Source organism: Carya illinoinensis, chromosome 5 (genome assembly GCF_018687715.1).
Source record: "Carya illinoinensis cultivar Pawnee chromosome 5, C.illinoinensisPawnee_v1, whole genome shotgun sequence".
In the NCBI taxonomy this organism is placed as follows: Eukaryota; Viridiplantae; Streptophyta; class Magnoliopsida; order Fagales; family Juglandaceae; genus Carya; species Carya illinoinensis.
The window spans coordinates 46,280,726-46,296,761 of NC_056756.1; the positions used below are offsets into that span (position 1 = coordinate 46,280,726).

Genomic DNA, 16,036 nt, shown 5'->3' on the forward strand with positions numbered 1-16,036 from the left:
ATAAAATTAAATGTATAAGTAGTTAAAATGAGGGATAAACCTATATAAATTGATTTATTATAATTTTAAAAGGGAAATAAGTTAAAAGGCAATAATTCCCTCATTGTATACCCTGCATGACTTCTTAGAATTTTCCACGACCCACTAACGTTGGTTTCCGTGTCTCAATCCGGAAATCCATCCCTTTCTTCTTCTTCATCTTTCTTCTTCGGTTTGAGCTCGGCTCCTCCCCAGTACCTAAACCATTCGCAGATCTTGCCATGTAATCCCAAGGTGGGTCCCACCTGGGCTTTCCTCCTGGCTCCCGAACTTTCAACAAAATGGCGAAAAACTCCAAAGAAGAGCCCAAGACCGCTCCTCAGTCCGATCGCTGGTACAATCTAACCTTAGGCTCATCCTTCAAAACTGATTCCTCCAACAAATACTGCACCTTCCGATGTAAGTTTATAAAAAATTTTATATTGATTTTGTGGCTCTAATGTGCTGTTTGGTTCCCCGAGAAAGTGCGACAAAATCAATAAGAAATAAAAACTTTTTTATTTTGATATTGTTGCAGATGAATTCAAACCGGCTTCGATCGATAAGACGAAGCCAGGATCGCTGCACAAGACCAAGGAAAACAGGGTTTCTGTGGAATTCCAGAACAATCAATTGGGAAAACCCAAAGTCACTTTCGAGGGAAGCAGTGAGGAGTACAAGGAACACGACGCCGTTCTTTTCTTCGATGGCCAGACTTTTCGATTGGAACGGCTTCATCGGGCAGTTAATAAGCTCCGGCACGTTCGGCAGCCCGGTGAATCTGCGGCTGCCGGCTCTTCCAACGTGTCCGCGCAGTCGGTTCCAGAACCGAGGTTATCTCCGGTTGGGAAGGCTGCAAAGCCAGCAAATTTTAGTAGAAGCACATCTCACTCTGTACCGGTGAGTTTTTTAATTATTGGTTAAAATGGGTTTGCTTCGATATACATAGAGGATTGAAGCATTGCATTTTGCATTACAAAAAGAATAATTTAAAAGATCCCAGAAGACTTGACGTTAAAATTGGAATGAAACCAAATATATAATTGTAAGCTTGTTATCTTATGGAATTCTCAGACATTAAAATGCTTGTTTGGAGGTTGTTATTGTTTTCACTTCTGGATTTGAATCCAAATAAATGTAATTAGGGAACTCTAGTTGAAGCAGGTAGCCATTGTTTTATCTACTGGCATTTAGTTAATGGTAGAAAGCAATGTGATCAATGTGAAGAACTTTAATTTGTGAGCACTTTATCCAAGGATGAAGGAAGTCCATGAAGTTTTTGTTCATGGCGTAAATGACTCGTGATGAAGTGTTGATTCTGATAAGTTCCTTAATCTTACGTTTAGGTCATGTTCAGATCGAGAAAGACAATAATTCTCATGTTAGTTTCGTCAACATGTTTAACTTCTTAGGATTAATACCTTGATGGGTCAAGCTTGAGTTGTATAGTCTAGAACCTATGTAACATTATAAAACCTTGAGGGAAAAAATGTATCATTGATAATCTTTTTTTGAATTATACATTTGGCATATCATTTCTGTTGTAAATTGGAAACCCCATCGTAGTACATCGAGACTATAGCACATTAGATTATCAAAAATACCTGTTCAGTCCCCATAAATTCTTATCCGATTGTCTCCTGAAGCAAAATGAGAAAGTCTAAGTTGTTTAGGCCATTGGCTTATACTTGCTAAGCCTATTGAATTCAAGTTCTTGTGGAAAGATCAATTAGTGGTAACTCCAAATTTTTGAGAGAAAAAGCAAATGGCCATGGTTATCTATTCATATATCTTTGGAATCTTGATACTACGAGATATGTTTTGAAGTAGACATACATTAATTGGAACTTTTGTGAATCAACTAATGTCCTTAGTTGGATATTGACACCATGAGTATTTTTTAATCAACCCTTGTGAATCATTGGAGTTTTTGTTCGTCTAGTTCGTCTCTGCTTGTTCTAAAAAAGAAATAAAAAGGAATCGGAATTGTTGATCCATTATTCCTCCATTTGATATTTTTGGCTCTTATTTGCTCTGGATTTGTACAGGTTGAGGTGGAACGAATTGATATTGGCAAGCCAGAGAATCCAGGTATCTGTAATATGCTTATATAGGTTTCCATTATATATTCTGATGCTTATAAAAAAAGTATATATTTCCTGATGCAGCAATAAGTTGATAGATTGAAAATATAGCAGCGCACTTGTGTTGGTTAGATTCTGAAAATAACCTACTATTCTGACTTTTCCTGGGGATTTGGAAGATACGTTTTCCATCATTTACCAATAAAAACAAAAAAACAAAAGCTTTTCTGTCCTTGCCTCCTTTCAGATGTTAACTATTGGACTTACCTTTATATTATTATTTTTTATATATTTCATATGATGCTGTTGCTTTTATCTATCTGTATGCTCATATTGTTATTGTCTCCTATAAGCACTGTCAAACATTACATTTTTTTTTTTTTTTTAAAATTTGGAATGGGTTTATTAACAGGTATGCACCTCAGCCTTTGTTTACTTTGCCTCCCTTGCCTGACCGAGGGTAGCATTTTTGCCATGATATTGGATTGGACAGCCTATTCACTGAATGTTAGGTGTACTGCTCTCTATAGGCTTAAAATAGTACATGACTGCCTATTAAACATACTAACTTCTTTCAGGCCAAAAGTAAATTAATTAACCTAATGTTATCTTATCTGAAAGACTTTCAGTGCTTAAAAGATTCTTAAAACGTATTTCACTCATAAATCTTAGATTGGGGTCCATAATTTCTGGTTTTTTTTATTTTATTTATTTAATGTGATATGTGATTTCTATTGTCAAATGGTACTTATAAAAAATTCTCTTGTCAATAACTGGTTTCTCCTCATTAACAGTTCTGATGTGAAATCAAAAAGTATATGAGAGCAGGGATGAACGAAGGTAGGCAGGGGCGGGCCGGCCGCCGCCGGGCCGGGGGGGGGGATTGTGGTGTTAAGTTCCCCCAAAAATTAAAAAAAAAAATGCGATTACTATAGAAGTTAAAAATAAAAGTTAACCCTCCAAATTTGATTGTCAGTTGCCTTGCCCAAATTCAATAAAGCAAATCATGTATTTTAAAAAATTAATAATAGTAAATAAATAAAGCAAATCATGAACATGAAGATACTTATCAATCATTTAATGTTGACAATATATGTGGCCTTGTAGAGATGTTTTATCAGAAGATTTTACTGAACACGAAAAAGATTAACTAAAATTTTAGCTACAATATTACAAGCACAATGTTCCTTATCATCCAGATCTACAAAACTTGTCCACAATTTCTTACTGATGTCTGGTATTGAAAACTACTGGAATGACCAAGGTTTATTATCTAGTTGACAGATTGATTCAACTTGTCTTGACACTTCAAGTTTCAACGGCCACTACTGATTGAGCTTTTCAGCTATAAACATTGTTAAGACAAGGTTTCGAAACAAAATGGAGGATGACTTTCTTGAAAATTACTTTAGTAGTCTATATTGAGAAGAAAATTGCTGAAAGATTAGGACGGATGCCATAATTGATGAGTTTTATTTAATGAAAGAGTGATGAGTTCAATTAGCACAATTCATTGTATTTTATTTTTTTTATGGATTCAAACTTCTACTCAGACATACATACATACATATATATATATGGAGTTATGCCATATCTTATATACAAATTTTTACATGTGCCTTGGCCCCCCCTAAATTAGATTTCTAGCTTCGTCCCCTGCATGAGAGTGTACAACACATACATGTCAAGACCACAGATGATACTTTGTAATGGTTGCCTAAATATTTCATCACATGTATGTTCAGTTACAATTGATCAGCTCCTTTTATAGTGCTTGTGTTTCACCAGTCTTTAGTAGTAAGTTAGGTATCAGGTGCCTATATTTTTAACCATCTTGAATTCTTGTATAAAGTGGAGAGTCGAGACAATTAAACAGCCACATACTGGCTACTTGTTGCCTGTTTTCTTCAAAGGTCAAAGGAAAAATATTTTCAAGTCATTCTGTCCTTCAAGCTATTTTGAGCTTCTCCTCATTTGTCTGTGAATGATTTCATTGATTAATTTATTTAATACCTTATTCTGATGTTTATCAGAGAACTGGCGCAATAATCTGGATTCTTTTTTCCTTTTTCTTCTATGCCATGTTGCCCCTTGTAAGATGAATGCAATGTTTATGTCATGACAGGTGCAAAACATGCGGGTAAACGGATTGCTGATTATCCATCTGATCCCCCAAACGTCTCCATGGCGTCACCAGCCCCTAAGAATGATGAAGTTGAGGACCATCAAGATATAGATATTGATGATCTTTTTGGTAGTGGAACCCTTGAAGATGAACCTGTTACTGAAGAAAAAGACAACGTTGGAGTTAATATCAATGTACCACGTCACAATGAGTCTGACGAGGAGATTGCTGATGTAGATGATAGTGATGATGAGGTGGACAAGGGGCCCAATGCTGCAGAAGCACTTAGAGCCCAGGTGAATGCCGAGGAGAGGGAGAAGCATGCTTCTAGTTATAGTAGTAGCGGGAGTGGAAGCAGAAGTAGCGGGAGTGGAAGTGGCAGCAGCAGCAGCAGCAGCAGTGACAGTGAACGCAGTGATGAAGATGAGGTTACCTCTATATAACATTGGCAAACTACCTTAAACCTGAGGATATAGCAGTTGAAGACAGAAAATACAGAATCTATATGAAACCGAAAGAAGGATGGCTTGCTTGCAAACTAAAAACAAGCCATCCTGGTTTTGAAGGAGACATTTTGTTTACCTTCCTTTTGTTGTACCATTGGCATGGATCATCTTTACATGCTCTGGTGTTTATGAGAGATTTTCTTAAGCTACCCTATTTGTGTTACCATACCGCTTTTGAAAAATGTAATAATGGGTTATATTCTCATGAACAACATGAAACTCTCCTCTTTCACTCAGTATTTATCTTCCCAATCCGTGGGGTTTGACTGAATATGGAGGGAATATACCACCTACCTTTGAGAAAAGTGTTGGTCTTTTTTGTTGTGTGTGATAAAAGTGTGAGTTCTTATCAATTATTCGTCAGGTTTGATTACTTCCTATAATTTATTAACAGGTATACCATACCACATGATTGTTTATTTTCATTTTTTTTATTGGCTTTTTTTAATTTTTTTTTGTGTTGATTTGAACTGTTGTAATAGAGAATTAAGTATGACAGCGATGAGTTACCTAGTGGGGGAAAAAAAAAACCATCTAATTTGACTTATTGAAATTTGAAGTTTCCCATATATTAATTAATATTGGATTGAAAAATTATAATTGGGAATTTTAAACACTAAAGTCTTGCCGACCTTATTTGATTCATGACTAAACTTCGGGGGATTTTGATGGTTTCCAGACGACTTGACACCTCGAGCTGCTAACAAAATACCTTAGTTTTCAAGCCATTATTTATTTATTCATTACTTTTGACTGTGAATAACACACTTCAAAATCATCTTTTCCTCTCTCGTGGCTGGCCTTTGACCAACATACGCAAATATTCAAAATGAATAATGCACTTTACTGATTACTCCACTATTTTTGTCTCTTATTTGACTGTTTATGCATTTATTTATTTATTTTTACTTATTATTAAGAAATTAATTATTAGTATATTAATATTTTTTTTATATATTTTTAAAATATTTAAAAGTATTAAAAATATAAATAAAAAAATTTAAAAATTGAGTTTTACCTAGACTGCATGCCCAACAGTCATTGCTTGCAGTAACTCTATTCAAGATATTTGAATTCTTTTGGTATTTTTTTATTAGATTTTAGATTTTTTTTTAAAAACTATTTAGTTTTTATTGGTATATAGATTGCTAAATTATAACAGAGAAATAAACACATCTGATTTATAATAAATTATATTGCATCACCTTAATTAATAAACCATAAATTAATTGTATATTTTTAATTTTTCACAACATGGTCTTGTATAGTCAAACAACGTTAACAAAGATGATTCTCATAAATAGGAAATTATTCCGTTCTAATTATTATCTTATATATGCATAAATCCTTCTATGTATATATAATATGTTTTTTTTTAAAGTTATATTCACATATAAATTCTTATGTTGCCAAGAGGAAGTGAATAAAGGTTAGTATTAGAAATAAGCCAAATTGACTATCTTGATTGAGTTTTTCTATTTGCAAACTAGTGTGTAAATTATCGTCACTTATCTTATAAGATTTGATTTATAAATTTTAAATTTTAATATCTATCTTTCAAATCAAATTATATCACGTTAACGTTTTGTTATAGATTTATTTTTATCGAAATATTTCAATTTCATAATTTATCTTATCCGATTTTCATATAAATTTGACTTATCATAATTCATCTTATTTGAATTTCGACTTATTAATTTATTCTTTATATTTAATTTTTTTGATGATAACAAACATTTAATCTCGCAAAAGTGACTCTGCATATAGTTTTTGAAATTTGTTTTCTCATCCTATTTTCTAATTCAATTTTATATCACCATCTTTTTCATTTTAGTTTTGATTTGATTTTAATTCTCTCGGTTGCCTCTAATACTAACATATATTATTACTCCCAAGATAGAATTTTTATTATTTGCCTAATTAATACTCCCAAAATAGAATATAATCCAAGAGACATAAATCTTCATGAAGTTATTAAAGTTTTAATTTTAATAATGCGAATCCTTATTTCCACTTACAATATTGAAATTTCCATCAACTCGTTCTATGTGAGCGTGTAATGTTCCGTTTGGTTACTGAATTATACTGAGATTAATTTAGTTTAGTTTAATTTTAAATTAAATTTAATATTTAAATATATAATTTTTAAATCGTTAAACTCATATAAATTCAAAATTTTTTTACGATCCATAATTTTTTTAAATCAATATTTATTTATACGTAAAATCTATAAATATTTTTAACTTATCATAAATAAAATTAAACTCGTATTAATATTTAACCACATATAAATTAATTTTATAATCTCAATTCATTTTTTTCTATTAAAAAATCAACTTAATTCAACGTACAAACGCACCCTAAATCACTCGCATCGGCGGAGATCATTTAAAGCATTTGACTGAGGATCTGTTTATATTATATACTTTGCTAATGCAAGTAAAATGGAGTAATTCACAGTCTCCCATTCTTTCTTTTTCCAGAAATCAGACCGAATCAGTACACGAAGATCAATGGAGAATGAATGAACTCCATTTTCTTTCCAGCACAACAAATCTGACCTGGAAATCCCTACCCTAATGTCTGTCAAATGGTGATAGGATAAAATCTGTAGGAGAAGAGGCTAACGAAAAGAATCGAAGAGAAAGAGATGGGAAGAGAGAATGTAATTACTTTCGGTGAGAAGATTAGACAGTTTCTGATCTAATGTTCCGGAAACTCAAATCCAAATCCAAAGAAACCAAGATCCTAGGTGACCCACTTCACCAAACTCCCTAAAACTCAAATTCAGCCCCACCCACCTCCCCAAATCGTTGTTTTAACTCTTCCGTATAGCTGACCGCCCTGCTAAAAGAAGAAAACCCAACACCGACAGTGACAACAAGAGGAGCAGCGTTATGGGAGCTGAGAAGAGATGGCTGTTCACGCTCTTCGCTGCCGCATTGTTCTCTGTTCTCCTTCTCTTGTTGCTCACTTCTGTCTCTTCCTTCAGCTCGCCAAAGCCCTTCCCTTCTATCGTACAGCACGGTGCGCACTATCCGCCCGCCTTCGCCTACTACATCTCTGGCGGCCGCGGAGACGGGGACCGGATCCTCCGCCTCCTGCTATCCGTCTACCACCCTCGCAACCGGTACCTCTTGCACCTCGCGGTTGAGGCCTCCGACGAGGAGAGACGCCGACTGGCCGCGTCTGTCAGGGCCGTGCCAGCGATTCGAGCTTTCGGAAATGTGGACTTGGTGGGCAAGCCCGATCGTCTTACCTACATGGGCTCCTCGAATATCGCTTCCACGCTTCACGCCGCGGCGATAATGTTGAGAATGGATGGTGGGTGGAATTGGTTTATTACTTTGAGCGCGATGGATTACCCTCTTCTAACTCAGGATGGTATGCCACTTCGGTAACTGCTTTTCGGTTATGAAGTTTTTCTGTGTTAATTTCTTTTGGATATATTGGATTGGTCATAACCTTTTTTGTGTTAGGTGATTAATAAGAGGATTCGGGTCTCGAAATTATTGGAAAATTCTACTTTTAGAAACATTTGGCAATTTTTCTCATTTGATGCTATGTATCCCCCAATCTTTTTGGAAAATTAGCATGTTGGAATCTTTAAAACACGACGATTAAGTGTATTGGAATTGGTCAGGAAAGTCTAAGATTTGATTTTGGTCCTTGAATGAATTCATAATTAGAGAAAGCACTTTAAAATTTTAATCCTATATATAATTAGAAGCTTGTGTTGAAGCCTCTGCGCTTTGATGATGCTATCCCACCTAAGAAGAAATTTGTGTATAAGCGCATGCATATAGGCCATATTGAGTCCCTAGGGACCATAATAGATATTCAAAAACTGTGTTCAAATTTTTTTTTCATATGATGTTCTTGAGACGCAGATTGTTTCCAATCTGGACAGTATTTTTGAAACTTGAGGCATAAGTTGTTAAAGGTCTTGAATGTGTTTTTTGGATTTCAGACTCAGTTGTGATCATGTTGGATTGGGTCGGTAGATGCATGAGGTTTTAATTCAGGTTTCTTTTCCTTTTTTTTTTTTTTTTTAAATGGGTATGCGATTGCTTCTCCTAACCTTTTACTACCGTGAAAAACACTTTTCTCCAGATCCCATAATTAGTCTGTATGTAATTGTGCTAGCATATGCTATAATCAATTCCCTCTTCGAAAGTCCTTTGCACCAATCCTTCATGCTGAGATGAGTGCGTTTATTAATCGGTATAAACAAGTAGCTATTTGCTAAAACCATTAAGGTTGATGCTTTGACTTTTCTTAGTTGACTTCTGCATAAATCTATTGAATGTGAGGTGCCCTTCCAGTTGGAATAGGGCATCTGCGTAAGTTTCTGCAGAAATTTTGCTTACAAACTTCATGGGTACTCAATGATCGGAATTTTAAAACACATTTATTGTTCCCAGGGTCAATTATATTTAGGTTCAGTTTGGCCACTGAGAATTCTCATATGAGAATTTTGAGTTTTAAGATGAAATATTAAAATATTATATTTTAATATTATTATTGTTTTGAGATTTGAAAAAGTTAAGAAAAAGTTAAATTGTTTATTAGATTTTGTATGAGAATTTGAGAAAATTATAATGATGAAATGAGAATTTTGTATTTGAGATGAGAAATTTTAGTGGCCGAACCGAACCTAGACTCAGTTCTCTAGGGGATTAATTCTTGAAATAACATGAACCAGTGCATTTTTTTCAACAAAATCTTAAGCTTCAGCATCCCATAAAAGGCCAAATCCTATTTTTCTTATTTTTCTCAGTCGAACCCAAGATTATATAGTGCTTTCCTTTTCCCATTCACTTATTTCTTTCATAACGTAAAAGCACAATCATTTTATAAGAATTTTTTATTTTTTAAGAAGAGGACGGAATCACGTTATAAGAATTATTATTAGATTAAGGTGGTTATCTTCTATTAGAAGGAATGCCTATATAATAGGATATAATGAATTTTTGAATTGGAGGGAAATTTCCGAGGATGGAACTGTTGCAAGTCTATTTGGATATTGAAATTCCACAAGAGCAATGGCAAACCTGCTCAATTGCAATAGTGGTAAAAAGAAGTGTAAATTCTCTATTCACATCCCAAAGCCCTCAATATATATCTATTTTAATACCCTGTCAAGATCTTTCTGAAACCCCAGTGGTTTGAAATTGCTGTCTTTTCTTAATGAGATTTCAAACCAACTTGATGCCTGGTTTGAGTGCATAACTCAAAACTAAGCAGCGATAAAGTATAGCACATAGCAGCGGCTTCCTGAATCCTGATCAAGTGAAGGGTTCTTTTAGATGATTCTTCCAAGTGAAATACATTACCTTTTTTTTTTTTCCTTCTTCTTTTGGTGGTGGGAATGATCCATTTTCTTTGGAGATTGGAGGGGTTTGTTTTTTCCAAAAGCTTGCCTGGGCAACTCATGGCATATTGATTTAATTACATCTTGAAACCTCAGATGTCATGAATGGTATTTTTCATTTTTCTAGTATTATCTTCCACCCATGGAAAATACTAAAAAGAATTATTATAACTATTGGTCCTCCTTGTTTTTTTTATTTTATCTATATTCAGATTCTGTTGTTTTTGTTTTCTTCATAGTCGATTCGTAGCTTCTGATGTTGGCTTCTTTTATCCACTTTCAGACCTGTCCCACGTGTTTTCTTCCGTCAGTAGAGAGGCCAATTTCATTGATTACACCAGTGACCTTGGATGGAAAGAGTAGGCAAACCCTTCTCACTAATTTTAGCAGCTTCTTGAAAAGGAATTAATTTTTAATCCAATCTGAATCTTAATTGTTTACTTTCTGATTTAGAGCTCAAAGGTTTCAGCCTATTGTAGTCGATCCAGCTTTATACTTGGCCCGAAGGAGTCAAATTTTTCATGCTACAGAGAAGCGGAAAACACCAGATGCTTTCAAAGTATTCACAGGCAAAGTCTATTCTCCATAATGGGCTATATTTGCCACATGAAATACATGTATGGGTATGCTTTATTCACCGATCTTACTTTGCAGGTTCACCATGGATGATTCTGAGCAGATCCTTTCTGGAATTTTGTATACTTGGTTGGGATAACCTACCCCGAATACTTCTCATGTATTTTACCAATGTGGTTTTGTCCCAAGAAGGATATTTTCATTCTGTCGTTTGCAATTCACCAGAGTTTATGAACACCACTGTGAACAGTGATTTGAGATATATGATCTGGGATAATCCCCCAAAGATGGAACCACTCTTTCTCAATAGCTCTGATTTTGATCAAATAGTCCAAAGTGGAGCTGCTTTTGCAAGACAGTTCCATAAAGATGATCCGGTGCTGAACATGGTCGATGCCAAGATTCTAAAGCGTGGGCGTTATCAAGCTGTCCCAGGGGCATGGTGCTCTGGGCGGAGGGGCTGGATGATGGATCCTTGCTCCCAGTGGGGTGATGTCAATGTCTTGAAGCCTGGGCCTCAAGCAAAGAAGTTTGAAGAGTCAATCACGAACCTTCTTGATGACTGGAATTCACACACAAATCAGTGCAAATGAATGTGTGTTGAAGAGAGATCTTTTGAGATGTGATGCAATTCATTTGCATCCGAAATTCATGACCCGTTTGAAAGACTGGCATGAGATCAGATACATTCTTTAGACACTCGGCCTAATTTGTTGGGAGTTCTAGTCCTCAGGCTTTACTAGTGTTTATAACAGGACATGGTTGAAGGCAAGCAAGTGAATTCACTTTAGGTTTCGGGCTGAACTGTACCTTGGGGGGCCTAGTATTTATCACAGAGCCACCAAATCTTTCAATCAATAAGAGAATCTCCCTCTTTGTGCTGCCAATTGCTGCTGTATGTTCTTCCTGTCATATATATTTTGCACCCTTTTGAATGCTGAGTATTTCATTTGTTAAATTCCAAACTATTGTTTTCATGGTTCTCGCCTCCTTCCCTATCTATCTCAGCAACCTCCTTAACAATGATTAAAGAAAAGCAGATGCAGCTATTGCATCAGATGGCAGCTCGCTGTCCCCTAAGCTAAACTTTCCATTTTGGCACCATCAATATCAAGGAAGCAAAAATAAAGTCTTAAAAGGGCAATGTTGTAAATTCTGTTCCGGTGATCGTTCTTGTTTAAGTATTGAAAATAGAATATTTTGGTATAGGATATTTTGGCATATCATTTTGAGATTAATTATATATTATATATAAATATTTATATGTATATATAAACTAATAATTAATAGAATAAATACATATATATGTAAGTGTATACTATGTACATGTGTATATATATATATATATATATGAAAGAATTGAAGATTTATAAAATGAATATATATTGAAAAAATTACAAACTTGAGTTCAGACATAAAAATAAAGAAAAATAAATAAATAATAGATAAATTATTAGAAATAATGATATTTAAAAAAAAAAATGAGGGGATGCATTTAAAGTTACAAAAAAAATTAAAATTATATAAATACATTTTATATTTTAGAATAAATTAAATATTATCTAAATTTAAAATTACAAAAATGTTATCCAAGTGTAAGAAAATTACAAAAATAGTTTGAAACGAAATGAAACCGAAATGTCAATTCCAATCGAAATGGTTAGAATTTGACCAGAATGATCAAAATAGAACGAAATGGACTGAAATTTAAAATAAAACAGAATGAGATGCTATAATACCATACTAAAACGAAAATCTACTTGATCGTGTGTCATGGCTAAAGCTTGTTCAGGATATTCAGTACCTGTGTGCTCATGGTCGCTGGGCCAAAGCATAATGACAAGGCTATCAACATGCAGGCATCGGTGACACATTGGCCCAAGATTTGCAACCTAAATTAGTCGAAACACAGCTTGTTGTAGTCTATCTTTTGAGCCCCAATCAACTGATCAGCCCATCTCCGAGAGTCTCGTATAGATACCCAAACATCTCAATCACTCACTCATTGGTCTCATCCATCGACTACATTTTCAATATAAATAATATTATAATAATAACATACATTGGTGTCTTATAAACGGTATAAACTCTCTGGCTATAATTGTCATAATTATGATGAACTCAATAAATATTTGCTTAAATGTAAAATTTCTTGGTAGTCCCAAAAATTTGCCCCTTTTTTATAGGCGAAATTGTAATTTTAAGGAGTATAATCAACAAACAGTATGTCCTTCAAAATTACACCATTTTCATGGTGATAGTTTCTATAGGAGGTGATGGTTTGAAGAAATGTCTTGTGATACAACTTTTTGACGAGACACTTGTTAATGGTTGTCATTTGCCGATCATTGTATTACGAAGGGTTGTGCCATTTGCTAACTAGTCAATTTTTTTGTCTATCACTAGCTTGTGAAACAGATATCCTTACAAGAGTATCACAATATTGTCAAATTTCCATTCGAACTTCGTCCAGTTTTATTCTCTATTTTTCTACACTAATTACATATTTTTTCAAACTCTGAACACAACTTTTTGACATGTCACTTGTTAATGGCTGTTATTTGCCAACTATTGTATTACTAAGAGTTGTCTTTGCCAACAAGTCAATTTCCTTTATCCATCACTATCTCTTGAGACAAATATCCTCACGAGAGTATCACAATATTATCAATTTTCTATTCAATTTTTGTCCAATTTTATTCTCCATTTTTTTTACACTAATTACATGTTTTTTCAAATTCTGAAACTTGAAGTGTAGGACACGGTTGATCAATAATCAACTCAGCTTGTGAACCATGTGGCATGTCTTAATGACTAATTCAACCCCTACAGTAGTTCAAACTTGGCTATTTTCATGATTACAATACAAAACTTTAACCTAGTTATTGGGCAAACTAGATGAATATGCACAAGAATCATGATCATAATGTTACCAAGTTAATTATCCATCCAGATGACAATTTTGTTTTAATATCTTGCTAACGTCGAAAGATTGTTTACATTAATAAAGTGTTGGGTGTATTTATAATTAGGTTTAGTTATGAATTTTTCTTAGAAATTAGGCTCAAGCTAAAGATATGTGGTCTGATTGACATAACTCAGCATTCAAAATAGAGGTCTGGAGTTCGCGATCGCCCTCTCCAAATGTTTAAAACAAAAAAAAATAGAAATCAGGCTAAAAAAAGTCACATATCCAGCCTTTGGTTTCTCTGGCCAATATGTTGAAAGGACAAGCAGAAGACTTGAGTGATGACTTGTAATGGTTAATATCCTATATTCTAATAAATAAATAAATAAAATTGCTTGTAACGTTGTCTATAGTGACAGATACAGAGGATGTATACAACGACGTTTACCAAAACCACAGCTAACTCGCCCAGCTGGCGTTTTTACTTCAATTATCGTCGTTCTGGAGTCATCTGCGAGGTTTCCATGAAACTTACTTCGATATATATCTGGCGCCTATAGTCTTACCGTATCTAACCGAATCAAATACGATCTAAGTTCTCAATAAAGAAGAATGTGATGTTCACACCGTGGTATAAGATTTTTAAAAGAGAAATGATAGTTATAATGTTGAGAATATAAAGACTGTATAATTATTTAAAAATAAATAAATAAATACATGATTTACAAGAAAAATTAATTAATTTTTTAATAATATATCTTACTCTTTTTAAAGTGATTATATGACGTTTGCGTACTTTTTAACTGTATGTAATATTATTCTTTTTAAAATTGATATTTATATACTAATTTTAATGACATGATTAGGATAAAGTGTGTTACATTCTATATTATACGCATGATCGATCTAGCTAGGACTCATTTTCTATGCAACTTCTAGATCATCTGTTCCTATCCCAAATTAAGGTCACTTCTTTAATTTCACAAACAATAAATGGAGCCATAGTTGTCCAGACTGATTGAAAATTAAGAAAAAGCAAATTAATTAATAGGCCGAGCCCCACGACGCACCTGCAATTATCAAAGCGTTATGGAGGTTGACTCATGCTAGCTATCTAGTTCGCCGTCTGAGCGTCTCTGATAAGGATAAGGATCATCCAGTTCAAACTGGATAGCTTGCAAACGTTGCCTCCTGGCGTGATGTTCGGCAGTTATCATTTTATCATTTAACTTGTATTTAAATCTATTGTAATTCTTATCTCCTGTAACAAACACATGATCTCTTTGACAACTCTGTTTATATATATATATCTGAGAATATACACAGTATGTTTTTCCAGATTTCTTTCAATTCTTTCACTCTCGACTGCATGAGAAGAAAGAATAGACTTGACATGGGATATTAGCCGAGAGCTACCCCATCTTCTGCATAAGTTTTCCCTAATGCTCTTAAATGATAGGACCCATCTTTTAAAAAAAAAAAAAAAATTGCACACGAATAGATTATATAAAATAAGAGTAATATTACGTATTGTTAGTTTTATATATATTTTTTATATTTTATTGATATGATTAATTTTATTATTATTTTTAATATACAACCAATCACATCAGTAGACTATATAAAAGTGACTGTATATATAATTTTTGATAAAATAAATCTTTAAACTGACGTGGTCTTACGTGATCCGTTATATCTATTTTATATTAAAAATAATTTTATAGTTTAATATATTATATTAATTATATATTAATTTATAGATTTATTTTTATGTACTAGTTAAAATATTTCTCGTGTGTATATATATATCATTTATATATGCGCGCGCGCGCTTGTAGCCTGTGGCCCGGTGCTAGTTATTCTCAACTAGGTTTGGCAGCTCTACAAAGTCCAGCCCCATTAATGAATTAGTATGTATATATATGATGTATGGGAGATCCAATATTAAATGATTAATATTTTTTGAAAATTACTTGTCTTAATAAACTGATTTAGACGTGTGTTTTTAGTCTTTGTGAAAGTGAACGATGAGATGATCAGATCCACTTAAAATATAAAAGTTTTACCAATATTTTTTTTAATTTTTTGAAAATGACTTTTTAAGATTATTGTTGTTAAAGTCATGTGATCCGCTAACACGAAGAATAAATAAATTTATTTTTATTTTTATTACAGATAGAGCAACATAACAGCCCACAAAAAACTAATTTGAGAAAACCCTAAAGCAACCAGAAACACAGAACCAGGACAACATAGATACTATACCTACAGATTGTAACAAATTAATGTCTTTAGGGGATCATGTTTTCTTCAACAACGTACACCAAAGCTAGCTAGGCAGATTATAAAAAAATAAAAAAAATGTCTTTCGGGGGATGGAGGCAGCTAGCGCCCCGGCCCAGGCAGGCCGGGGTTGACTGGAATTGCAGAGTATTAATTGACTTC

General features: G+C 33.8%; 2 protein-coding genes across 2 annotated transcripts; both read left to right on the forward strand.

Moving 5' to 3' along the window:
* Positions 1-108: 108 nt before the first annotated feature.
* LOC122310891 (ELL-associated factor 1) lies at positions 109-5,035 on the forward strand. The gene is made up of 4 exons (XM_043125130.1): positions 109-438; positions 557-918; positions 2,067-2,109; positions 4,228-5,035. Exons 1-4 carry the CDS (start codon positions 321-323, stop codon positions 4,668-4,670), a joined length of 966 nt encoding a protein of 321 aa, XP_042981064.1. The 5' UTR covers positions 109-320; the 3' UTR covers positions 4,671-5,035.
* A 2,122-nt stretch (positions 5,036-7,157) lies between these two features.
* LOC122311635 (beta-glucuronosyltransferase GlcAT14A) lies at positions 7,158-11,660 on the forward strand. The gene is made up of 4 exons (XM_043126252.1): positions 7,158-8,117; positions 10,391-10,466; positions 10,561-10,676; positions 10,762-11,660. Exons 1-4 carry the CDS (start codon positions 7,631-7,633, stop codon positions 11,274-11,276), a joined length of 1,194 nt encoding a protein of 397 aa, XP_042982186.1. The 5' UTR covers positions 7,158-7,630; the 3' UTR covers positions 11,277-11,660.
* The last annotated feature ends 4,376 nt before the right edge of the window (positions 11,661-16,036 follow it).